This window comes from Meriones unguiculatus, chromosome 6 (genome assembly GCF_030254825.1).
Source record: "Meriones unguiculatus strain TT.TT164.6M chromosome 6, Bangor_MerUng_6.1, whole genome shotgun sequence".
Classification (NCBI taxonomy): Eukaryota; Metazoa; Chordata; class Mammalia; order Rodentia; family Muridae; genus Meriones; species Meriones unguiculatus.
In genome coordinates this window covers 33,365,391-33,390,763 of record NC_083354.1, presented here as the reverse complement: position 1 = coordinate 33,390,763, position 25,373 = coordinate 33,365,391, and the positions used below count along the sequence as shown (strand labels likewise).

General features: G+C 45.7%; 1 protein-coding gene across 2 annotated transcripts; it reads left to right on the top strand.

Moving 5' to 3' along the window:
- Nucleotides 1-1,025: 1,025 nt before the first annotated feature.
- On the top strand, nt 1,026-24,826 carry Exog (exo/endonuclease G). 2 transcript variants are annotated; one of them, XM_021648042.2, is made up of 8 exons: nt 1,026-1,224; nt 1,336-1,370; nt 1,638-1,801; nt 2,920-3,069; nt 6,789-6,928; nt 8,257-8,333; nt 11,002-11,116; nt 22,820-24,826. In XM_021648042.2, the coding sequence occupies exons 1-8, from the start codon at nt 1,117-1,119 to the stop codon at nt 23,279-23,281; spliced, it is 1,251 nt and encodes a 416-aa protein (XP_021503717.1). In that variant the 5' UTR covers nt 1,026-1,116; the 3' UTR covers nt 23,282-24,826. The 2 variants fall into 2 exon arrangements, with proteins under 2 accessions (XP_021503717.1, XP_021503718.1); XM_021648043.2 differs by lacking the exons at nt 1,336-1,370; nt 1,638-1,801 and having other exon boundaries at nt 1,065-1,224.
- Nucleotides 24,827-25,373: the final 547 nt, after the last annotated feature.

Below are 25,373 nucleotides of genomic sequence, written 5' to 3'. Positions count from 1 at the left end.
AAAAAAATCCCAATTGTTCTATTTACCAATGAAGACTCATGAGCCCCATATTGGGGTGAAAGCCTAGCTCAGAGAGGCAGAGAAAACTTCCAGCTGACCTTCCTACTCAGCTCACATCCCAAGGGGAAAAAAAATAAAGCTCAAAGCTAAAAAGCTCCTTCTCCGTGCTGTCTTAATTACCTCTCTCTCAGTGTCTCTCCTTTCTGTTTAACCCGTCAACTGTTTTCTTGCTCTGCCTCTCGCCTCAGGGTTGACTTTATGTAGCTAGCTCTTAGGTTAAAGTTGTGTGCTAGGGATAAGACACTCCCCCAACTAGAAAAAACTAGGTTTTTCCAGTTTGCAATCTTAGGTTCACATGGGATTAAATATTCTGCAACACTTATTTATACCTGTGTGTGCATGCCCGTGTATGTCCGCGGAGGTTAGAGGACAGCTCTCAGGAGCCACTTGTCTCCTTTCAGCAAGTGAGTCCCAGGGATCGAATTCAGGTCCGCAAGCACCCTTACTAGGCGAGGCTTCTTGCTGGCCAGGCACAAATTACAATAGACACACCGACTGACACACCCGAGTCGTTTGGTCAAGAGGTCTCTGGCTACCACGGAGTACTGTTTTGCTTAGAAACTCGAAAGGAGGCACAGACTTGTAGGTTCAGGAGTTGTGATTCGTGTACATGTTGACCTTGAAGCCAGGTGGCACAAACAGACCCAATGTGGCACAGGATTTGGAATCACAGCGAGTTGGATCTCCATTTGGGAGATGGTTGGCGGATCACGAGCGCGCGTTTACTCACTGTTAAATGGGACAAAAGGCATTTTCTTCTGAGGACAGTACACGTGCACACACGCTATTACACCCACAAGCCCTGATGCTTCCAACGCATCCAGGGATGAAGGCAGGCGCACCTGTCCATGCTCCTCACTAGGGGGCGCTCGAGGCCCTCAGCCGCGGAGGCCTCTGGGAGGCGGTCCCAGGCCGCGCATGCGCCGCCCGTCCCCGGGCCAGCGATTGGGCGTTCTGGCGCAGAGCCCCGACGTGCGCAGGCGCGGCGGACGTCCTGCGGAGCGATGGCCGCCAAGAGCTTCGCGTCGCGCCTCGGGGGCTCGCGGCGGTTTCTGAATGGCTTCCTGGCCGGGGCTGTGGTGGGCGCGGCGGGAGCAGGGACGGCGCTGCAGCTCCTCCGGCGTCGGGACGCGGGGTCCGCGTGGCCGGCGCCGCAGCCGCACGGTGAGTCCGCGGGCCGCCCTCCGTCCCCCGGGCCTCCCCCAGATCCTGCCCGGCGCTCTGCGGGTCCGTAGCTCCACCCCGAGCTGAGCCTCTGTTTGTTCTCCACCTTAGGTGCAGCACAGTGCCTGGTACAGAACTGGCCTGCAGTAAGTGTCTTAGTTTCTTTTCCTGTTGCTGGGACCAGACACACCCGACAGCAACTGAAGGGAAGGGAGGGGGTTTCTTTTAGCTCCCGGTTCCGAGGTGCAGCGCGTCGTGGCGGGGAAAGGAGCCCGAAGCAGCTGGCCGCGCCGTTTCCACGAGCAGGAAACGGGGACGGCGGCGTGCTCCCTTTTCTCCAGTTTACACCGCGCGGATCCCAGGCAGGGCGTGGCCCCGCCCACAATTGAGCGTGCGGTTCCCACTCCCCGTAGGCATACCCGGAGCGCTGTCGCAGGTCATTCTAGAGCCTGTCAAACTGACATTAACCATCACATCAAGTGTGTTTGGAGGCGTTCCCATGAAGAATATGAGCTGCCCAGTCTTCATAGTACGGAAATCCTTGAGTTAACAGCGCACCGTACCTTTACACAAAGAAGTGAGTCCGGGCCCATGTCGTTCCAGGACGTGTTGGTACTTCCATTGTGCCAGAGACCTGCTGAGGTTCTCGGCGGCTGGGAAGACATGGGGAAGAGAAACTTGTGACCAGCTCACTGTTTGGTGTGTGCCTGGTTTCCCAGCCTTACTGCAGTGTAGACGGCAGTCTTTTCCTAAAACACTGGGGGAGTGTCAGGGAGGGACAGTTTGAGTGCAGTCTTTTTGTCAGTTTGTTTGTTGTTGATTTGAGCCAATGCTCACTCCGACTCAGCCAGGCATCAAATTTGTTGGAGTGATAGGTTTGCGACCCACTCAGGGAGTTACGGTCTTTTGAAAAAGTAAAATGAATACTTGACCTGGCAGATATCATGATGATAAAAAAAAAAACAACCCTAAAATTATGGCCATTTTTGTCTTTGTAAGTACGAAGACTCTTTCCCATCCAGTTTTATCAATGGCTAATAATTAGCCATGGCATGATGGTTTTCCTTTGAGGTCTTTCTTCTTATATATAGTGTGGTACAGGCGGATTTGGAAAACTGTTGTGAAAAAACTAGTAAGATTGGGGCCCTTATTTATTTAGGTACCGGGAGTTGAAGCTAGGACTCTAGTATAGTCACAGTTCTGTCACTGAGCTATGCTCTGCCTCTACCCTGCACGTCTCCAGCCAGGCCTTTAAAACTTAAGACCACCTGTGGTAGCACATACCTGTAAACTCAGCATGTGGTGGGCAAGGGCAGGAGGAACAAAAGTTCAAGGCCTGCCTAGGCCACAGAGTGAGTTCACAGTTATGCGTGAGGTCCTGTGTTCATTTCCCAGCACCAAAACAAACACACACCTCTATAGCTGAAGCTTATTGTGAGTACCCAGCAGATTATAAGCAAAGGAGGATTTTGCCAAACTTTTTTCTTTTTTGACTTAGTAAGTAATTGCAAAGATGAGGTCTATTTGATTAGACCCTTCCTGCTCCCAGTATTGAGGAGCAGACTCCTTGGTGTATACTTTTGAGCCAGTTTTTAGATGTCACTGTTATCTTTATAGTCTTTTGTTCTTAATAAGAGTCACTAAATTACATGTTTTTGGTTCACACTCCCTTCTTTTTCTTTTTTTCTTTTTTAGTACCTGCAGAAAAAGTTGTCTTGGAACAGTTTGGATTTCCTTTAAGCGGAACAGAGACCAGGCATTACACTAACCATGCCTTGTCTTATGATCAGGCAAAACGGGTGCCCAGATGGGTTCTTGAACATATATCCAAGGACAAGATCATAGGTAGGTGGTTGGAAAAAAATGCAGGTACTGATGAGAGGGTTTCCAACTTTAGAATAAGGGGACTCTTGATAATATTTCCAGCCTTTGTTCCTCATTGCGCACACTGAAAATAATGTTTGTTTGCTCTCTGATTAAACAGATCAGGCTTAGTATCCAGGGAGCCCTAATACTCTCCCTGGCTGTTTCGGCTGAGAATGTGTATTTCAACGCTTGAATGTCAAGGCCCCATGGTAGACATTGAACATCATCTTTACCTCAACAGATTTTTTTTAAACAGTCACTGAGTGTGTTTGCATGATGGTGCAAAGGTGAGGGTATGTAGCTGTGACTAAAACAGACGGTCTGTAGTCCTGTGGCGTTTGCGATTAAAGAGTCAGATTGACCTGCCAAGTAATTATGAGCGTGTAATAAAGGTGACTGCTAACCTTTCTGAAAGAACAGATTGCTGGTAAGGATAGTATAATTAGGGAACAGCACGGAATGTGCTAGGGACGGTCACAGAGATGGTTTTGCTTCTCCTACAAAGTAGACTGAAGAGTGGACGGAAGTTGCCCAGACTTGGGTGGAACGGGCCACAGAACTTGAGAAGAACATTCTTGGCAGAAAGCAGCTGTGTTTGGAGACTCCAGTGTGGAGAGGACTTTGTGCAGTTAGGGATCTAAAGGAAGGCCAGAGCGCAGCAGCTGGGAGAATGTGATGAGCCGTGAGGCTGGAGGCTGCCAGCGGTGAAGTCTGCTCACGGGCCTCCATGACTTGGAAGATTCCTTAATTAACATCACCAGGTCTTGATGAGAAATGTCAAATTGGTTCCTAAGTGGACTTTTTCAGTCCGTGCTGCTGTTATTGAGCATCCTGCTCCTGGTCTCAACTGTGATGAACATTGTTAAGTTTCACCAGGCTGATAGCTGATTTACTATATTTGTTGTCAGTGAGAGGTGGTGTTTTGTGGCTTAGTCTTTTTCTGTAAATTAGAAAAGTTCTGTTGTTTTGTTTTTGGCTTTTTTTCTAAGACAGGGTATAATTATGTATCCCTGGCTATCCTTGAACTCCCAGAGATCTGCTTGCCCTTCATCTCCTGAATTCTGGGATTAAAGGTGAATGCTACCACACCCAGCTCAGGGTAGTCTTTTAAAAGTTATGTTGCTGGATATGGTGTGCACAGCGTCAGTCTTAAGAGAGACAGGTCTGTCTGAGAATTCAGGGTCAGCCACCTTTATAAAATAAATTCCCAGATAGTCAGAGCTACCTAAGTGAGAGCCTGCCTCAAAAAATAAATGAGTAAAATAAATCAATTGTATAGTAACTCCTTATGTTAAATATATATATAGACACACACGCACACACACACACGCACACACACCCACACACAGTTTTTGGTTTTGCTCTCAGGCATGTAGGCTGGACTATCGGTCTATCCCTGATTCTTTTATATCCGCCTTCTGAGTGCTGGGGTGACAAGGTCCACCACCTTCCCCTTACCGTGGTGGTTCCGTTCCGATTCTGTGATTTGCTGTTGAATGTAAGGTTTGTGTCATCTCCCCTCCACTGTACAGTGAGTGCCCTGCAGCTGGCGAGGGGGCTCAGTGGGTATAGGTACTTGTCATACAGGGCCTAGCTGACCTGAGTTGAGGAGAAAGCAGAAGAGAACTGACTTGTTGTCAGAGAACTGACAACAGAGTTGTCCTTTGACCTGCACACATGTGCTGAGGCATGTGGCCACACATATACATACATGTACACACACACACTAAAGGTGATTAAGACCATATCATTTTCTGAGGATTAAAAGGCTGGGAAGATTGAAATGCTCATATTAGGACGAGTGCAAACTTTTCCCGGACATAAAACCGGCAGCAAAGCCTGGCAGTGGCAGGATCTCTCGAGTTCAAGGCCAGCCTGGCTCCAGGCAAGTTCCAGGACGGCCAGAGCCACACAGAAACCCTGTCTTGAAACAAAGACAGTAAGGAAGTGCAGCAGAGTAGGCACCTTAGAATGTCCCTGTTCAAGAGGACACTTGTAGCCGTTGAGAGTTGTGAGTGTGTGGACCACCATTGGTCCACTGTGTGTGCAGGTCAGAGGACAACCTCAGGGTTGGTTTTTGGTTTTTTCACCTTGTTTGAGACAAGAGCTCTTGTTTGTTCTCTGTGCTAGTTTGTCTCCAAGCTTCTGAGGATTCACCTGTCTCTACTTTCTATCTTGTAGGAGCTGGGATTACAGATGTGTGTTACCACATCTGGCGTTATGTGATTTCTGGGGGTCTAAACTCAAGTCCTCACCCTTTGTTTCAGGTCTTCACTCACTGAGTCATATCTGTAGCCCCTAATTCTATGTATGTATTTCATGACCCATTTGATTTGTGCTTAAGTTTGATAAGTTAAAATAGTGGAAGAATTTCAATTTTACTAAGTTTATCCTGCATTGTGATCATTTTAAGGAAAGCCATGCCTTTCTCACTACAAACCCTGTGAGTTGGGTAGTTTTGAGGTGGTAAGGTACAGCCTGCTGTAGTATTTACAAATGCTTGTGTCTTCACTGCTGTGAAGAGACAGCTCTTATAAAAGAAAGCTTTTCGTTGTGGCTTGCTTACAGTTTGAGAGGGTTGGCCTGCTGTCATTGTGGGGGAGTGTGGCTGGGGGCACGGAGGCACGGTGCTGGAGAAGTAGCTGAGAGCTGCCTCCTGAAACACAGGTAGACAGAGAGAAAGAGACTGGGCTTAGCATGGGTTTGAAATCTCAAAGAACACCCCCCATCGACACACCCACTCCAACAAGGCCACACGTCCCAATCCCCAGTCCTTCTTAGACAGCCCACCAGCCGGAGACTAAGCGTGGAATATGTGCCTGGGCAGGTCATCCTCATTCAAATCACTGCATTATTTGCAAACATTCTTTCCACTTGGAAATCTGTTTTAAGAGTTTCTGGGCAGAGTTCCTACCTTAGATGCTTATTCCTTGCCAGAGTAGCCATGTTGCTGGGTTAAAATTCCTCTGCACAGTACAGATAAAGTTGCCAGAATATAACTTTGTAAAATAATACACAAGTGTATACTTTTCAGTTATTAGAGCATCTCGTCTAGGCATACAATGGGTTTTGATTGAGTCCACCCTCATTCCCTCCCCTTCATTTCTTTTCCATTTCACCACTGTTTCCTGTGAATTTCATGTGTTCTTTTTCTTAACAAGCCCAGCCCCAACCCGAGTCCACTTGCTGCTGCCAGGATGTGCCAGGATGTCGCCCCCTGGAGCCTGGGTAGCTTCTTAGGGGCAGATTCTTGAAGAAACTTATGCCTCTCCCAGCAACCATCAGTTGCCTATGGCTCCTCGGGAAGTGGAGCTTTGTGACGCTCTGTGCCCACACCACGCCCCATTTGTGGGTTTATCTTGGGCATGCTGTGGGAGTGCTGTGAGTTACTTGATGGTACTTTTTGTAAAAGTTGATTTGGTGGTAAAGTCTTCTCTGTCCCTTACTATTCATTACTTTGGCGTGAGTTCTGTCCAGGGTAGTTTTCTTTTAATTGGAAAGGCCAGAATCAGAGAGTGTGAGATAGCAGCCTGTCCTAGACCAAGCCACGCTCACATGAAATAGCTCAACTGTTTAGGAGCTTGAGACATACAAGCATGTGGCCCCTGATGCCTACTACTTGAAGCTGTACCTTCCACACTAGCCCGCTGGCATCCTTAGAGGACCACTGATAAACATTTTGTGTGTTTTTTCTCTAGGTGACGCAGACAGAAAACACTGTAAATTCAAGCCTGACCCCAGTGTTCCTTCAGCCTTCAGTGCCCTCAATGAGGACTATGTTGGAAGTGGCTGGTCACGAGGACACATGGCCCCAGCGGGGAATAACAAGTTCTCCAGTGTAGGCATGCTTGTGAGAGGATGAGGTTGTGTGGCTGATGATCTAGGCTGTCTGTCTGTGTGCTTGCCTCTGATAACTAAATTCTAAATTTAAAGGGGGCTGAAGAGCCACTACGAGCTTAGGCTACTCTTTTCTTTTCCCTTTTTAATTAAAAAAAAAATGTTTGTTGCTGTTTTTGTGCCTTGTGGTTGTTTTTTTATTTTATGTGCATTTGTGTTTTGCCTGCATGTGTGTCTGTGTGAGGCTGTTGGATCTTGTGCTTTCCTTTTAATTTTAACCTGTGCATGTTGAACATTTTACCACTGAGCTGCACCAGCCCGTGGTCTCCGAGCTGTAAAAAAGCTGAAAAAAAACAAACCCAGCAGCCAGTGTGACCCAGTGGCTGCCAGGCCGAGAGCCACCCTTGAGGAGTGCATGCTTGAAGAGCTGAGGTTGGTTATAGTCAGTGAGGCAGAGCTTTGTGCGGGTAGGTTAGACATGCAGAGTCTGCATTTACAGTGGCCGGCAACTGGGACATTTTCTCTGGCACTTTTGAGCTAGATTTTTTTTTTATACTTTGAATGCAATTCCTGACATTTGACCTTTCCTCTGGATGCTTAAAGCCAGAGTTTACTCTTGAGCTTTTCTTGGGGGCATTTGGTCCCTGGAGCTTATAGACATGCATTTGGGAGGATGTTATAAATGATAAGTAAAGCCAGACACAATGACCTACTTACATTATAGTTCTTAACCTATTATTATTACTATTTGAGACACACTTATGTAGCCCAGGCTGGCCTAAAACCCATTATGTAGCAGAGGATGGCCCTAAGTTCCTGATAGCCAGCTTCACCTCTGATGTTCTGGAATATAGGCATGTGCCTCTGTTCCCAGCTCATAGTTTTTTTGTTATAATTAAAGTTATTCTGTGTATATTTGTATGTATGTGTGTATGTGTGGATTGTATGTACAAGCCAGAGGACACCTTTGTAGAGTTTGTGTTTTTCACCTTTATGTGGTTTCTGGGCATCAAATTATGGGTAACGGAATTGTGAAGCAAGCACTTTTACCTGCTGAGCCATCTCGCTGGCTGTCAAGTTATTTTGTATAACCATAGTTTTCTGTTGGAATATTTCTGTCTTCATTTATTTAAAGAAACATTAGTGGGTTGTGGATTAGCTGAGTGGTAGCATGGTTGCCTGGCATGAGTGGGGCTGTGGGTTGGATTCTGGCACTGACTAGTCTGTAGTTGCTAGCTGTGAGAGCTAATGTGTTAATTCACGTCTGCTTTGTAGAGCTGTAGAGCGAAGGCATTCTAGAATAACATACCATTTCCATTTTCTTCACAGAAAGCCATGGCAGAAACCTTTTACCTTTCCAATATTGTGCCTCAGAATTTTGATAATAACTCTGGCTATTGGAATAGGTAGGTGTGGATGTTGGGTGGCGGGCTGCCAGCTTGCTTGTGCTGGCTCTTGTTTGTTTGTCAGATCCTGCTCTCTTTGCTATGTTTGTGAGACAGCCTGCCTCTGAACCATTTGCTGCTGCTGCAAAGTCAGGCGTTGAGAGAAATGACCCAAGATAATCTTCCTGCTAATAAATGAGTGTGTCCAGGAAGGGCGCTTTGTGGGAGGCTCAGTCACCTACCCAGGCTGGCCTCCAGCCTGTCCTTCCTCAGCCTCCCAAGTTTTGAGATGACAGCCATGATCCACCCTCATGGTACACTTCTGAGTTTTGAAGGAGGAAAGTTTTGGTGTGGTACAGTTGGACATTCTAGTGGAAGAAACATCGAGGCCTTCCGCTGCTTCTGATATTGACAGGCGGTCTTACCAAGCATCTGAGACTAGCCTCCACTGAGGTGGTTTCAGGCCTGTGTGCTTTTCCGATATAATATTTTATGGGTTCAGAATACGGCTAGGGGTATAGTTCATTGATAGACTACTCGCTTCAAATGCACAAGGGTCCTGGCTTCCATCCCCACCACCAAAAGAAATCAAACCTAACCAAACAAACAGAACAAAATAAAGAAAACAGAGCTGGAACGCACTCAGCACTTAAGAGCCCTGGCTGCTCTTCCAGAGGGTCAGATTCAGTTTCTAGCCCCAGTGTGATGGCTCATGGTTCTTTGTAATGCTAGTTCCAAAAATAAAAGGATAGGTAATGGAGAGGACAGGAGCTCCACAAGGAGAGCAACAGAACCAAAAAATATGGGCATGGGACTTTTCTGAGACTGATACTCCAACCAAGGATCATTCATAGAGATAACAGAACCCCTGCACAGATGTAGCCCATGGCAGTTCAGGGTCCAAGTGGGTTGCATAGTAATGGGAAGAGGGACTGTCTCTGACATGAACTTATTGGCCTGCTCTTTGATCACCTCCCCCTGAGTGGGGAGCAGCCTTACCAAGCCACAGAGGAAGATAATGCAGCCAGTCCTGATGAGACCTGATAGACTAGGATCAGAGGGAAGGAGAGGAGGACCTTCCCTATTGATGAACTTGGGGAGGGACATGGGTGGAGAAGGGGGAAGAAGGGTGGGATTGGGAGGGAGGAGGGAGGGAGCTACAGGGGATACAAAGTGAATAAACTGTAATTTATAAAAATAAAAAGAATCTACAAAAAAAAGGATAGGTAAATCTAAAACAAATATTGAGAAAATGCCCTATATTTAAAGACTCTAGGGCCAGAGAGGGAGCTCAGGGGCACCTGCACCCTTGTGCTCATGTGCACATGTGGACACTTAAAAAGCCAGGAAGTGAATGTGTGAAGACTAAGCCATGGCATATCTGTTTCTTCTGTATCTCTAACCCCTACTACCTGCTCAGATTATAAGATATGACTCTATAAATGTGTAACTTTAGGAGAAAAGAATTGTTCTAAAATGTAACCCACAGTACTACTACTGCAGCTCTGTAGTGCCAATCTTACATTGCTCAAACTCTGAGTGTCCTGTTGCTGTTGGACCCGACTAAGGTTCAGGTATAACTTAGAGATCGCTTCACTCCCGTGTAAAGGTCTCCTTTCTCTTTTTCTTTCAAATGTTAAGAGCTTCATTCCTTTCATGTTGTGTTTGCCGATTGCACACCTATGGGAGCCTATTACGTTTTCCTTTCCCAAGGGGGTCTTTGTAGGGAGAGCCCTTCACCTTGTAACTGGGCATCTGTACGAGGAGTGGTGGCACATCTTGTCATCTCCTGTAGCTTGTGTACAAGTGCAGTAGAGAGTGCATGCCACTGCCGAGTGGACATCCTGTCACAAGCCTCCATCTCTGTCCCTGGTACTGTGCTCTGTAGATGATCCACACCGGAGACGGTTGCCTCATGGGACGGCCAGAACCCAAGAGTGGTTGTGTTAAGTAAGGGAGTCCATGTTCTAGTATCTTTAGCCTTTTAGGAAAACTGCATCCTGTGGTGAGACCAGCAGCCTTTCACAACACACATTCTAGAGCTAGCCAGCCCTTAGGGAAGCACAGTTTAGCTTCTGAGTGTCACAGGCAAGTGCAGGAGGTGTGGTCTAGAGAACATCTGTGTAACTCTTACCGTCAGCTCAGAGGGGATGAGCCAGTGTGGATTAGGGTACACAGCCACAGTCTTGACACTGTTTAAGTTTTAAAATTTTTATTTATTTGTTTGTTTTTTGACATAGGGTCTCACTATGTAACCTTGGTTGGCCTGGAACTCACTGTGTAAACAAGACTGGTCTCTATATAGATCCTTCTGCCATCACCTCAGGGTGCTGGGACTAGCCACTCTGGCTAGTCCTAAGTTAATGTCTTTTTTTTTTTTTCTTTAATTTTTTTTTCATCACAATTTATTCATTATATATCCTGATTGAAGCGCCTTTTTTCTTTCTCCATCCCCTTTCCCTAGTCCACTGAAAGGGGGAGCTCTCCACTATTGCCATCTGCCCATAGCTTGTCAAGTCTCATCAGGACTGCCTGGATCCTCTTCCTCCATGGTCTGCAAGGCCATATCACCAGGCCAAGTTAACTTCTTAAACGAGATGTCTTGGTGTCTTTTTTAGGGACTAGGTGGCATGCTGTTTCCTCACATCTATGCTTGTGATTATATAACGTATGTAATACTGTTTTGCAGAATAGAAATGTATTGTCGTGAGCTGACGGAGAGATTTGAAGATGTCTGGATAGTTTCAGGACCGTTAACCTTACCTCATACTAGAGACGACGGAACAAAAACAGTTAGTTACCAGGTAGGGCCATATAGCATCCAATCTTATGTTGTTCTGTGGACTCACACTCATTCGGTGCTCTGCTTTTTATTTCATTTATTCAGCATTGTGTATATTGTGCCTATTAGGATTATAGGGGCAGAGGTTGTAGTGGTGGGTGAAAAACTGATTGACTTCAGGGTGATGCAGTTAAAGAGAGACATTCAGCATCCAACTGCAGGAAACAGGTTGAGCATAGGAGAGCTTTTAGTGATGTGAAAGACATTGTAGCAACTGCTATGGAAGGCTCAGTGTCAGGGAATTCTTGGGCTTTTCCTGAGTTGTGCGTTAGCAGGGCTGAGTGATCTACTAACAGTATGACTGGCTTTATGGAGAGGCTCCTTGAGGACGGGGCCAGGAGGGTGGTGCTGTGTGGGCCGTGCACGGGAAGGACACTTAGGTTTGGAAATAGAGCAGGTATTTAGTAAATGCTGGAATCTATGATCACAGGCCTAGGAAGCCTGGAAAGCAAATGAGCAGACTGCGTGTGCTGGTGATTGCCGTCTGGACCGGATGCTCTGTGCAGTGTCGGATGTGCCATGCAGTGTGCACGTTTTAATAATTTTGGAACAGAGGTGCTTACAGCTGCTTGTTATTTTAATTTGGGAATATTATTATTCTTTGCTTTGTCTAATTGCTCTTACTCTTGCCACCAAAAAAGACTGGTGACTCATAAACCTAAAATGATTTACAGCTTTACTTGTTTTTTGTATTTGTGAAATTGAGAGATTTATATAAATAGCTTGCTTTGTAATAAAATTTTACACAGTATAAGAGGAAAAATTAGCTCTTAATTCAGTGTCTTACTATAGCTTTTTATTATGTTTTATTATATAAAACAATTTTTTGTTGTTGTTGTTAAAGATTTATTTTATGTATATACCTACCAGAAAAGGGAATCAGTTCACATTATAGATGGTTGTGAGCTACCATGTGGTTGCTGGGAATTGAACTCATGACCTTTGGAAGAGCAGACAGTGCTCTTAACCACTGAGCCATCTCTCCAGCCCCTATAAAAATTTTTTTTTAAATTAAATATACTTTGATCATATTCTTTCCCTTCCTCAAATCCTTTCATACCATCTCCTCCCGCCCTCTCAGCTTTGTTTTTTCTCAAAAAACAAAAAACTAATATAATAAAGCCCCCCAAATCAAGAAAACAAAATAAAACAACACCCAAAAAGATAAACAAAACATTTATTTACCTTTTTTGTTTTGTTTTGTTTTGGTATCTTTTTTGTTACCTGTGTTGTTCAAATTCAGTTGTGGAAAAGGTGCATTTTATGTATTGCTTTTCTTATTGGATATAATTTTCCAAATTATAGTTTATAAAAATGTGTCCTACTTCTTTGTGCTGAGAGGGCTTGGAAGCAATGATACAGGCTTTTAGCCATGGGAAGATCTTTTTTTCTAAAAATCACTCTTGCTAAATGGCCCAGCTTTTTAGAGAAGTATCTGGTTACCTCCAGAACCCTGTAGGGAAAGCAAGCACAAAAATGGAGCATCTGGAGCCCAAGGCAAGGAAGCGCTCACACGGCAGACCTGTGGAAGGACGCAGGAGCAAGCTGGAAGGAGCACCCACTTGTCGTTTCTGTGACTAAATATGAAGGCCAATGGAGTGCAGACCTGCTGGGCTAGGTCAGAGCACCACTGGGGAGTGATTCCAGTGGCATGGGCTCCTGACTGATGTCAACAATTGGCAGGAGGCCTGAAAGGGCATTTTGCACCCGTCACAGTAACAGGAGATGCAAGTAGATACTGTCAGCGGATGCCCAAGTGTAGGCAGAAGTTCTGTGAGGAACAGGGTGTGTACTTACCTTCCCATACATCACTCAGTGGGCAAAAAGGTCAGGAACACTAACTTGACTTTCTTAACTGAATGACCAGCATTCGTATCTCTGGCAATGGGAATTGCTGATAATCGGTACTTCTGGTTATCTGGTGCAGAGGAGAAAGTACCATTCTGCAAAAATACAAAACATTCAATTCCACTGAGAGGAAATAGCAGGCAGAGCGCAGGGGAGGATGTTCTAAAACACTGCTTTTTCAGAGAGACTGGCTATGTCATGGACACAGAGGCTGGGGAAGCAGCAGGCCTTAAGGAGACATGAAAACAAAACCTTTGAGGCAGAAGGCAAGGGTATGGAGGGTGCTGTGGGGACACTTGGCTATGACCAAGGTTTGGAGACCTGATGATTGTGCTCAGTTCCCTGATTTGGTAATTGGTCTGTGACTGTGAAAGTGGATATCTGTTCTTAGACAGCCCTGGGGAAGCCAGGAGTGGGCCTGTGGCTTAAATGAGTGTAGGGATGACAGAAGAGAGAAAGGTAAAGAAGTCATCCGAGGGGCTGGAGAGAAAGCTCAGAGGTTAAGAGCACCCACTGCTCTTCCAAAGGTCCTGAGTTCAATTCCCAGCAACCACATGGTGGCTCACAACCATCTATAATAAGATCTGGTGCCCTCTTCTGGCATGAAGGTGTACATGCAGGCAGAATACTGTATATGTAAGAAAGAAATCTTTAAAAAAAAAACCAAACAAGTCATAGGTAATGTTAACAGTTGGTGGCTGGGTGAACAGTGGAGTTCTTGGAGCACTTAAAGCCTGGAGTTCAGAACTGAAGAACAATATAAATACATAAAGATGCTCTGTTTTCATACACTGGAGCGTGTGATGCTGTTGGCGGTGTGATTTGATGTTCCAGGTGTTCAGATAGCCTGAAAACTTCCTAGAGAGCTGTCGGCTCTCAGTGACCAGGTCAGTCAGGGTTAGCTTCCAGAAGGGTGTGTTGGAGCGGTGGTGCTGGCTTAAAGCCTGACCGCCTTGGGTCTTCCTTCCCAGGTCTCTTAGCTTATGGGCCCTACTGATGCTTCTGTCGGCAGAGCTTTAGTCCAGCTGTCCACAAAGGCCGTCATGTGGGAGGGAGGGGTGCACCTGCCTTAAGTGACATCTCCCGAACTGTTTCTCCATTGCTTTCTCTCTTTCTTCGTGTGTGCGTGTGTGTGTGCACACCTGTGTGTACATGGTGACATGGCTTGCATATGTGCACATGGAGTCAGTTCTCTTTCCTCCTTTCCACGGGTTCTGGGATTGAGTGTGAGTGACCTGGCTAGTGTGGCGATCACCTTTATTTCTAGGAGTCGTCTCAGGGCTCCGCCTGGAGCCCAGGCTGACCTCGAACAGCATCCTTCTCTGCTCTCACCTCAGTGCTGGGATGACAGGGTCCCCTGCTGGGCTTTCTGCTGATCATCTCTGTCTTAGATGAAAGGGGGGTACGTTATATTTTTAAACTTTGGCTTGTCATTTATTAACAGTTATTTCATCTCTGGGAAATGCCTGTTCTTATATAATTTGCACCTTTGCACAACTCCAGTTTCTGATGTAGTCATAGAGTTTATTTTGTCTACAGCAGAGGTGTGAGTAGAGGGTCTATGGGGGACATACCTCAGAGGGGGGTTTCCTTGGGTGGTGACACAGTGTGTCTCATCTGTGTGTTAGTTGGTAACATTTGCAATTGGGATTAAAGCTCCTTTAATATACCAGGATGAGAATAAATTGGTGATTTTTACTTAAAAGAAAATACACAACAGTTCATTGAAAAAAGAAGAAAACCCTACACACTCAGCAGAACTCCAGTGAATATAACAGTTCTCTGTCCATTCTCAACATCAAAAAGCATCAAATGCCTTGATGACCAGCTTGTTAGAAGAGCGTCTGCTTCCTAGGTGGAATGCACACTCCTGCCTCTGTTTCCCTCCTGTGCATTTCTGCCCAACTCCTGTTGGCCCCTGAGATTATAAAATAGGGTCTATCAAAAATACAAAACCAGCATTTATAGTGTGTGTCGTTAGCACACTTGTGCTTTTTAAAGCCAGGATGAGATACTCCCTGGTACACTGAGGCCTGAGGTTAAAGAGTTTGCTCAGGAGTCAGAAAGTACCCTTTAAGGTGGAAGGAGAGATGGGATGGTGGCCCACAGATGACAGGATAGTTTAAGAGGAATTAACCTGCCGTTGGTAAACTCATGAGCAGTCTTAGTTTTAAATCAATTGTTCATCTGTTATTGTATGTTTTTATTACACTTCTAGCTTGGGTCCACTTAGTCTTAAGTTCCCTTTCTTATATTCTCTCGTGTTGTGTTGGGGTTCAGCTTCAGTTTCTGGAAGAGGCAGTGGAGGTAAACTTTCTAGTCTTTGCTTATCTTAAGACTCTAGGAATGTGGTTCCAGAATTTACTAATGTGGCAGTCTGTCCCGGGCATTTTACATGTACCGTAAGACTGGAGAAGCGAGCCTTGAGAGATTGTTTGCGTCTTTCTGGAGGCAGAACAAGGCCACTGCTTTTGTGGCCCCGGGCTTCTGCAGGAGGTCTCAGGGAGTGTCCAGGAGCCCTGCTTCTGAGTTCTGGACAAGCTGACTCCTTGAGTCAACTGAGTGTTTGCTGTTTTCTTGTCACATGTGTTCACCACAGAGAGCGTCCCAGAGAGTAGAGTCCAGTTCTCTACCTGGTGCTCACTGTCTGGAAGGCCTTTCTTTGCTGTGGCTTTTGAGGAGTGTGTGAACCCTATTCACTAATTATTATATGCCACATGTAAATAAACGGAAGTTGGGTGTTGACAAGATTTGATCCTAGAATCTAGTTTTCATCTTTCTTGGGGACCTGTCATGTGGCTTCTTTTTTTTTTAATTATTTAATTTATTTTTTATTTTTTATTTTATGTGCATTAGTGTGAAGGTGTCAGAACCTTTGGAATTGGTATTACAGACAGTTGTGAGCTGCCATGTGGGTGCTAGAAATTGAACCTGGATCCTTTGGAAGAGCAGACAGTGCTCTTAACCACTGAGCCATTTCTCCAGCTCTTTGTCATGTGGGTTCTAATTTAATGTACTTACTCCTTTCAGTAGTGGACTTCTTTATAATCGTGTAGATTTAGCTAATTTGCTATTATTTTTCAGATCAAAGTTGATTTCAACTAAAACTTTAAACCCAGAACTCCTTAGTATATCTGTTAGCATGAAGGCAAGTTATTGTCTGTAAGTATTCAATTAGGAAATTGTTTTAGAACTTTTTCTCTTTTAAGAATTTAATTGGAAAAAAAAAAGAATTTAATTGGCCTCCATCCCTAACCCAGAAGTTATCTCCAATTGATAATCACTTACAAATGAAAATTTAGTTTTTTCCAAGGGAGTCTTACTAGGAAACAAACCACTCTTAAGGGTAAGCCGCAGGTCCAGCAGGTGGCCAACAGAAAACCAACTTTATGGCATGTTTGATGGTTCCTTGTTCAATCATTTCATGTTGGGGCTTAAAAAATAAATAATCTTATTTTTATTTGTAAAATATATATATATATTTCTCTCTCTCTTTTTTTTTACCCTATAGGTCCTTACAGCTTCCAGTTTTGTGGTGATTTTTTTGTTTGTTTTTTTGAGACAGGGTTTTCTGTGTAGCTTTGGCTGTCCTGGGCTCACTTTATAGACCAGGCTGGCCTTAAACTCACAGAGATCTGCCTGCCTCTGCTTCCCTCAGTGCTGGGAGTACAAGTGTGTGCCACTGTGCTTGGCTAAATTTTGTGTTTTTATGGGATTATTTATTTATTTATTAAGTATACAATGTTCTGTCTGCATGTACACCTGCAGGCCAGAAGAGGGCACCAGATCGCATTATAGATGGTTGTGAGCCACCGTGTGGGTGCTGGGAATTGAACTCAGGACCTCTGGAAGAGCAGCCAGTGCTCTTAACCTCTGAGCTTTCTCTCCAGCCCCCCTTTTTATGGGATTCTTGATTGTGTAAATGAGTCCCTTTGACTGTCTGTTTCTTGTGCCTTTTCTTGGGTACTTTTCCTTCCATTTGTTTGTTTTGTCCTATTCCAATATGCTGGTGTCACTTTATCTTACTATCACTGTTTGTTTTCTGATGAGATAGAAAGAAGTAAGTAGGGGGCTGGAGAGGTGGCTCAGAGGTTAAGAGCACTGGCATTTCTCCCAAAGGTCCTGAGTTCAATTCCCAGCAACCGTATGGTGGCTCATAACCACCTATAATGAGATTTGGTGCCCTCTTCTGGTGTGTAGGCATGCAGACAGGCAGAATGTTGTATAAATAATAAATAAAAATAAACCTTAAAAAAAAAAGAAAGAAGTAAGTAACTGGGAGGAGTCGAGCGAGAGGAAACCATAATCAGGGTGTATTATGTGAGAAACATAATTTTCAATAAAAGGGAAAAAACTCAGCTGGGTAAAATGTATTTGTATGTACATATAGGTGCATATGTAACTTAGAATTTCTCTAAGGAAAGCGCATTCAGGGAAGGTGAGGCTGGAGAAGTCAGGGAGAGGCAGCCTGTGCTGAGAGACAACACATTTATGCAGAGGAGACCGGGGCCTGGGGCCAGAAACCTGAGGTGGCTCTAGCATGTGGAAACTTAGAAATGTCAATTCCAGTCAAGTCTCTGTGGTCCAACGACATCCTTCATGGTGCTTGGAAGGGGTCACATTGCACAGCTCTTGAGAGCTGCCTGTTCTTCTCAAAGAACAGTATGAACTGTGAGTTCCTCAAGGCAGTGCTTGGCAGTTAGGCCTGACGATTCTGAGTCACATGTCTAAGACTGCTGCTTGTTTTCAGCCGCATACACTCATCCCTCCGGTGGATGTACACAACCAGCATGGGGTGCTTTCTGGCTTTGCTGTGCAGGTGTGGAGTGTGTGTGCACTTAGTCTCTGGAGAGAAATGAAACAAGAACTGGCGTTTAGCAAGGACCATTATACTAGGCCTCAGACAAGTAGCTTTCAACATGCTGTCTCTTTCACTACATCCCTTACCAAAAAGTAGCAGTTGTTCTTTTACACACAAGGAAACTGAGGATTGGAAGGGTCAAATCCAGGGTCATTACAAGGGGAGAGCCAAACCTGAGTCTGTTTGTGCACTTGCTGCTTAGTCAGAGCATTGTCCTTTGAGGCTTTCAAAGTCTGTGGTAAACGGAAGACTGAGTGTCCAGAGCATGAGGCCGTCAACAGTGAAAGATGCTGTGGGTGGAGGCCAGCTTCAAGAAGTATCTCCTAGCATGCAGAAATAGCAGAAAATGGGCCAAGAGGGCTCCTCATAGCCAGGCAGAAATGTCCAGTAGAATCTGGGGGAGTGGATCACAGCACCCGGGAACTTGAGTGCATATAAGCCTCGGGGAGGGTTAGTAGCAGTGATTTTATCAGAACTGAATCATCTGACAGCTTGAATCATGGTCACCCTTAGTATAGCTGAGGCCATCCATGTGCTTTCTCTGGTGTGTCCATTCCAAGAGAGATTGAGTCCAGACAAGTGAAACATACCTGGAGCTGTGGATTTGAGCATTGTAAACAACCTGAGGAGAGACTGGGAGCATTGTCTAGCCTGCCCTTCCCTGTGGGGTGCCGTCCACATTTCTCCTAGAGAGGAGAGAATTGTAAACCTGCCCCAGGAGTGTGGAGGTGTCCTGTAGGCAAGGAACCATCCTCCTGAAGTCTAGGGAAAGTTTGCTTGTTTACTTATATCCTGGCTGCCTGGAGTGTGTCTGCTGGCTTTGGGGTGACACAGGCCTGACCAACATTCCTGCTGACCTCTGTGCCTCCTTACTTTCCCTGTTTCTTCTGTTCTTGTATGTGTGGATGGATTCTCTGGTTTTCAAACTACTGTTTTTCCTTTTTTTTTGTTTCATGTAATTGGCATTTTAAAGTCTTGGTCTGTTGATGTTTCCCAGCAGTTTATGTTTGGTATGAATTAATTCCTTTCTTGTCTTACTGGGAACAGTGTCAACTAAGTACATTTAACCTTAACTTCCCTCAAGACACAGTAACTGTATGGCATTACAAACAGCAGGCCAAGCCTGCATTGTTCTTGCCAATTTCTTCTGGAACTGGGATGAGCTTTGTGGCTATGATAGGGATGACTTATTATTTCTGTCACTTAGAAGGAAGGAAGTACTCTCCCGTCAGTATTATTTAGGAAATAACCAATTTACACGTGAGTCTGTCTTACAGCTGTTGTGTTGTGTTGTGTTTTCCAGTCACTTCCACCTGGTTGATTTCCAGTTTTTGTTAGACTTGACAAGAGTGCAGGGTTCCTGAGTGTTTTAATAGCAGCAGCCATCTCCTTTGTAAAGCATTTTTATGCCAAATCTTCTGTGAAAAGGTTTGTTGCTGATGTACTGATATTAAAAGCTTGGTTCATGTTAAGCCATACTGAAATCCTTTGTCTGTGGTCATTTGTGTTCAACTTGATTTCACATTGTTGGCCTTTAACTGCTCTAATCTTGCTGGAGCTCATGTTTTCCCACTATCCTCTGCAAAACCTGTCTTTTCAATGACAGTCACTACAAAGAAAAATTTTTTATAGGCCTTGATGATTTTGACATCTTTGTTGTCGCTTTGAGCAGGGTCCGCTATACCCCAGGCTGGTCTGACGTCTTGAGCCTCCTGCTTCCACCTCTCAAGGTTTTGGGACTGTAAGTGTGCACCACCATACCCTCCCCCTCTGTCTTCGGATACAGTATCTCACTGTATATAGCCCTGGATGACTCCAACTCAAACTCACAGTGATCCTCCTGCCTTTGCTTTTCACATACTGGGATTAAAGGTGTGTCACTGTGTTGTCATAACAGTTCTGTGAGGGGCACTTGGGGGCTGTTTTATAAACGGTTGTGAGTTGCAGCTGTGGCAGAGTGGAATCGCAGTAATGTCTGCCTGTCCACCGAGCCTTGTGCTTCGGCACCTTCAGCTTAGGAGCGTCTTCTGGAAGTGATGCTCCTCAGAGTAGAAAACACGTGTGTGTATTCCTGAGTTGCCTATGAGGAAGAGAACCTAAGTTACTTAAAAATCATTTATAAGTCTCAAATTTGTTGTTGTTTGTTTGAGACAGGGTTTTCCTGTGTAGCCCTGGCTGCCCTGAGATTTACTCTGTAGACCAGGCTGGCCTTGAACTCAGAGATCCACTGCCTTTGTCAAGTGCTGGGGTTAAAGCAGTCAGTGCTACCACCACTTGGCTGTCTCTCAGATTTAAGGGAGAAACAGTCGGGTTTTTGAAATTGTAAATAGGCCCAGTCTCTTTTTGTTTTTTAAAGATTTATTTATTTTTTATGTATATGAGTACTGTGAATGTACACCTACACGCAAGAAGAGGACATTAAATCCTAATATAGATGGTTATGAGCTGCCATGTGCTTGCTGGGAATTGAACCTGTGACCTCTGGAAGAGCAGACGGTGCTCTTAACTGCTGAGCCATCTCTCCAGTCCCAGGTCTGGTCTCTTTTCCCTGCGCTGAAAACCAAAATAGTAAGTGCGTTTCATTTTCTCCTTGTCAGGAAGGCCTTGGCTGCAAGAGTCACACCTTGCTGTTTTGAATAGGATCACTGTCAAGGATTGAGATGTAGCTGAGGCCCTCAGGACTGCAGCACTGAAGGGCCTGTAGCTATTGTGAGTTCAAGACACCCCAAAGCTAGAGAAACGGCACATTTCTATGAAGTAAAGCTGTGAAGGGTAAATTGTCACATATATCTTTTGCTGGAATTTAAGTAACTCAACCAGAAGTTCTGGTGGGCAGCCAGTGAACATGGCCAAGTAATTATTTTTGAAAATAGCTATTTGTTTGTGTACAAGGAGCACAGGATGGGGATAGTCGAGAGAATGGAGTAGAAGGCCTCATGGAGTTTGATTCCCCTTGGTTCTCATGCTGTGCTGCAGTAGTGTGGAAGCCCAGCAGGTGGCACCAAGAATTCTCTTGCCTGCTGAGAGTTCCGAGGTTGAAGCTCATTTCATCTCCCTTGTGACTATGGCTCCATAGTACTTCTACCCTAAGTTCTGGTTCCTGAGCCCCTTATTGTCAGTATTTGTCAGCTTTTAGCGGCTGGCCACATGGAGCATTTTGCCCACAGGGAAGACGGTGGGAAATGGCTCTCCCTTCAGATAGAGTACAGCTGCTGTTGCTCCTCCTTTTTTCCTTGAAGTGATGTTTGTAGTCCAGGCTGGCCTTGAGCTCTTGTGTGGCCAAGGATGACCTTGAACTTCTGACCTCTTCACCTGGATGCTAGGATTACTGGCTGTTCCACCACACAGAGTTTATAATGCGCTGGAGGCTCAGTGCTAGAGGCTCAGGACCGTGAGCATCGTTAGTTCCCATCTAACCTATGAGCCAGGTGTGAGCACACCGTGGCTTCCCTTCTCCTCCCCTTCTCCTCCCCTTCGCTTTGACCTTGCCCTAGTTGCACACGTCCGTCTTGGGGATAAGAATTTGGGACGTCCGGGCAGGGTGTGGCTTCAGGAGCCGCAGTCTGTGCTGGGCCCTGGCCAGCCGCCTTCAGTGTATTCACGGCAGTTGGTTGCGGATGTCTTTCCATTGTTGGGTTCTTCCCTGTAGCTGGTTGTGGCTACCAGTGTGTGACAGACAGCACATGGCTATGCAGGTCTGGGCTCTGTGGAGAGAGTATAAAATCAGAAAAGATTCCTCTTTTCTGGCTTTGATCTTTGCTGCTTGATAGGGAATCTGTAGCTGGAACTGTCTGACCAGGAGAAAAAAGAGACACAGCAGGCAAAGGCCTGGAAGGGGCACTTCGAGCATGCTCAGTTGGATCTTGTCATTTTATCGGGGACCATTAAGTAAATGGACATTTAGCTTTTGTTTTCTTAGACAACAGATGAGGCTTTTAAGCATATTGGAAGGACATTCGAAGAGGCTTCATCATACTGTTATTTCATTAATATGGCCAGCCTACGCAGGCAGCTTGTTTCCCTGCTCTGCCTTCCTCATTGTGTGGCTGCCTTTCCAAAGTTTCTGATTTGACAACATAATTAAGAAGTTCAATGTGTGGTAGCCCAGGAGCATTTGAAACTAAGCAAAAGCAGTTGCTTATACTTAACTTTCTTAAGTGAGAGGTGTCTGGGCATGGTGGCGCACACCTGTGGTCCCAGCACTCACGGAGGCAGAGACAGGCAGATCTCTGTGAGTTCAAGGCCAGCCTAATGTACAAAGTGAGTCCAGGACAACCAGGACTACACAGAGAAACCATGTCTTGAAAAACCAAAAAAAAAAAAAAAAAAAACCACAAACAAACTGTGATGGAGGTGATCTAGAAAGTTGGGTTGCTGCTGTGTCTGGCTGCTTCTTTAAAGGTGGTCTCTTGTTTCTTGGTGATTTGGGGCCATTTTTATTGTGAGAACTGGGAGTGCCAAAGCCGGGAGCTTTGACTTCTATGATTGGAGCATCAGAAGTTGTGATTAGGAGGTGAAGAAAAAGCAGTGACAGCTCTTTTCCCTTTGAAAATTTAGTGCTTGCTTGTGACACCCCTTCAGCCTCTGTCCTGTGGATACTGAGACCCCTGTTCTTTGTTTTTTCTTTCAGTTTCTCGAGACAGGGTGGAGCCCTGGTCATCTGTGAACTAGTTCTGTAGACTAGGCTGGCCTTGAACTCTGTCTCCTGAGTGCTAGGATTAAAGGTGTGTGCCACCAGTGGCCAGAGGGTAATGCTATTTTAAAGACTGGTTAGAACTGGCCTGCTCACTACTCACCTTTGTTGAATCTTTTTAATTTTCCTTGACAGTTGGACTTTAATGTATCAAGGTATGCTGAGGCTGCTCACAAGAGCATCTCTAGAAATACATCTAAGAATTTGTGGGAAAAAAACCTTGGGAACTGTTGGTGCCACTAATTGGGCTGTTTTGTTTTTAGGTGATTGGCGAAGACAACGTGGCAGTCCCCTCACACCTTTACAAGGTGATCTTGGCTCGCAGAAGCCGGGAATCTACTGAACCGCTGGCACTGGGGGCCTTTGTAGTGCCAAATAAAGCCATCGGGTTCCAGTCCCAGTTACCTGAGTTCCAGGTGAGCCTCCAGGATCTAGAGAAGATGTCAGGTCTGGTGTTTTTCCCACATCTGGATAGAACCAGGGACATGGAGAATATCTGCTCTGTGGACACTTGTAAGCTCCTGGGTTTCAAGGAGTTCACTCTGTATCTGAGCACGAGGAAGATTGACGGAGCCCGCTCTGTGGCCAGACTGGAGAAGGTCCTGGAAGCTTTGAAGAGCTCAGGGGTGGAGCCTGACGATTACTTCCTGAGTCGCTATGGGAAGAAGCTAGAGGAACTGAAAGCTAAGGAGCAGACAGACACCCAACTGGAAAAGCTGTCCTAGTGTCGTCTGGTGTGCACTGAGCACCCGTGGTGAACGCCATGCCCTCTCCAGGCAGGTGTATTTTAGAAGATTTGTTTTCAAGAAATGATGGAATCCTGACTAAAAATCCTTTCAAAGACTCTCTAGCTCAAAACTCAGTGATGTTTTCTTTCGCTAGGATCTGAGTTAGCTGAGATGGCTTTTAGAATTCCTCTCTTATCCTGTCCAAATACATTATGACTTACTACTTGATTCTTCTCTCCTGACCCTGATGTCCTCCTTTCTGTCTGTTGGAGCACCTGACTTCTGCTTTCCCTACTGCGTTCTGTGTGCTGTGCAAACCTAGTGCTGTGCTTGTCTGCCAGTGACCCTCTGTGCAGAGTCCCAGTGTTCCCTTTTTACCTGTGGGGAAGGTGAGACTTACAGAGCTTCATACCGTCCCCATTCATGTTCTATAGAAGTCACCCAGTGCTTCTCAGCGTTAAGACAAGGCTAGAAGGCGGCTTGACCCAAGTATGTACCTATATCCATGGCTAATTTCTGCTTCCAAGGTCTGATGGCTGAGAAGGGTCTGGCCTCCTAAGCAGGAATGAGTGCCTTTATTCTATGGGAAGAAACATAGGTCTTTGAAAGATGGAGTTGCTTTGTGGGTTTTACCAGAGCCTGTGGGCCCCTCCAGGGATTGTGTGGTGCTAGGTTCTTGCCTCACCAGGGGCTTTCTGAAGGAGCCCAAGAAAGGTGTGTGCTGAGAATCACCATGTACCTGCTGTCTGCCAGGCCAGCACACCACAGGAAGGTAGAGCCTGGGCCCACAGTCTAAACCAGCTCCTTCCCTGTGTGTGTGTTGGGGTGGAGGGAACACCTGCTTTCTGTGCTGATCTCGGGACTCCTTTACACAGATCTTGAGCTGTCCTAAGTATGCAGAGTCAGCAGCTTCCAGGCAGAAGAACTTGTCCGAATCTGTCACTCCACCCCTGTCTTTCCAAGCACTAAGAACAATCTTTGTGGCATTGTGTTTGCCTCTGATAGGAATGCTATGGCTTTACAATAAAGAAGAAGACAATGGCTGACTCTTTTCTGCTCTGAGTAAAAAGAAAAAGTTGGGTGTAGGACCCAGGAGATGATTAATGCCACTCTGTTCTATTGCACTGTTCCCCATCAGCTTGCACCAGTCCTTCTAAGGACAGAAAGCCAAAATGTCACTGTGACCAAAAAATCTGTTACCTTCTCTCCTCAGAAGAGAGGTGATGGTGGGTCCTGCTTCCCAAGGAGCCCCAGGAGGGAGGTGGGAATGCGGCAGGGTGTGGCGGAGGCGCCTCCTGGGCTGTGTGCTAGGTCCTGCCCTGTGTTTATGCAGTCAGGGCCACTCTCCTGTGGCCATGCTACTTCCCTTAGGCTGACCTGACTTGCTGGTGGCCTTGGAGTTGCCTCCCATGCTCTCGTCACTGCTGCCTCTCCTGGATGGTGATGAATCTTGACTGTACCACTAAGTTAATGCATCTTGGGATTTTATAGATGCTGCCTGGTCATTGTGAAAAATAGAGATAAGAACAAAACAAAAAGGTAGTAGTATGCTAGACCTCCTTTTCTTTTCTTTTGTCTTCATTATGTGAGTGTCCCTTTGCATCTATGCTTACCGTGTGAGTGCCTGTTGCCCACAGAGGCCAGAAGAGGTCACAGGATCCCCTGGAAATGGAATTACAGATGTTTAACCAGCATGTGAATGCTGGGTCCTCTGCAGTTGAATTGGGGCCCTCTGTAAGAGCAGCCAGTGCTCTTATCACTGACCTCATTTTTTATGTGTAAGATTTGTATTGGTATTCAGCAGTGATGCTTGAATTGTTGTGTGAACATTTTTATTGAGAGTGCTCATAACAAATGCTTAGAATTTCCTCTACATCAGGTCACTGTGGCCCTCGCAGTGTACCTGTTTTTCTGGGTTCCAGTGCAGCAGGTTCCCAGGTCTCAGTTGAGTTAGAAGATGTGTCAGCCAAACCTGAGTGATGACTGTCCACTCATTACCTTAGTGGCTTCCTTGGCTTCTCAGGCTGAGCCTGGATCACTGCTCTCTGTGTCATTTACCCTTCCAGGCCTGGAGAAACGACCAGCCTGG

Bases quoted from the DNA above. Each gene is read 5' to 3' on its own strand.
- Exog (XM_021648042.2), top strand. From the start codon at position 1,117: ATGGCTTCCTGGCCGGGGCTGTGGTGGGCGCGGCGGGAGCAGGGACGG. The intron at 1,371-1,637 runs GTAAGTGTCTTA...CACTCCCCGTAG, and splicing joins TGGTACAGAACTGGCCTGCA to GCATACCCGGAGCGCTGTCG. The intron at 1,802-2,919 runs GTGAGTCCGGGC...TTTCTTTTTTAG, and splicing joins CCGTACCTTTACACAAAGAA to TACCTGCAGAAAAAGTTGTC.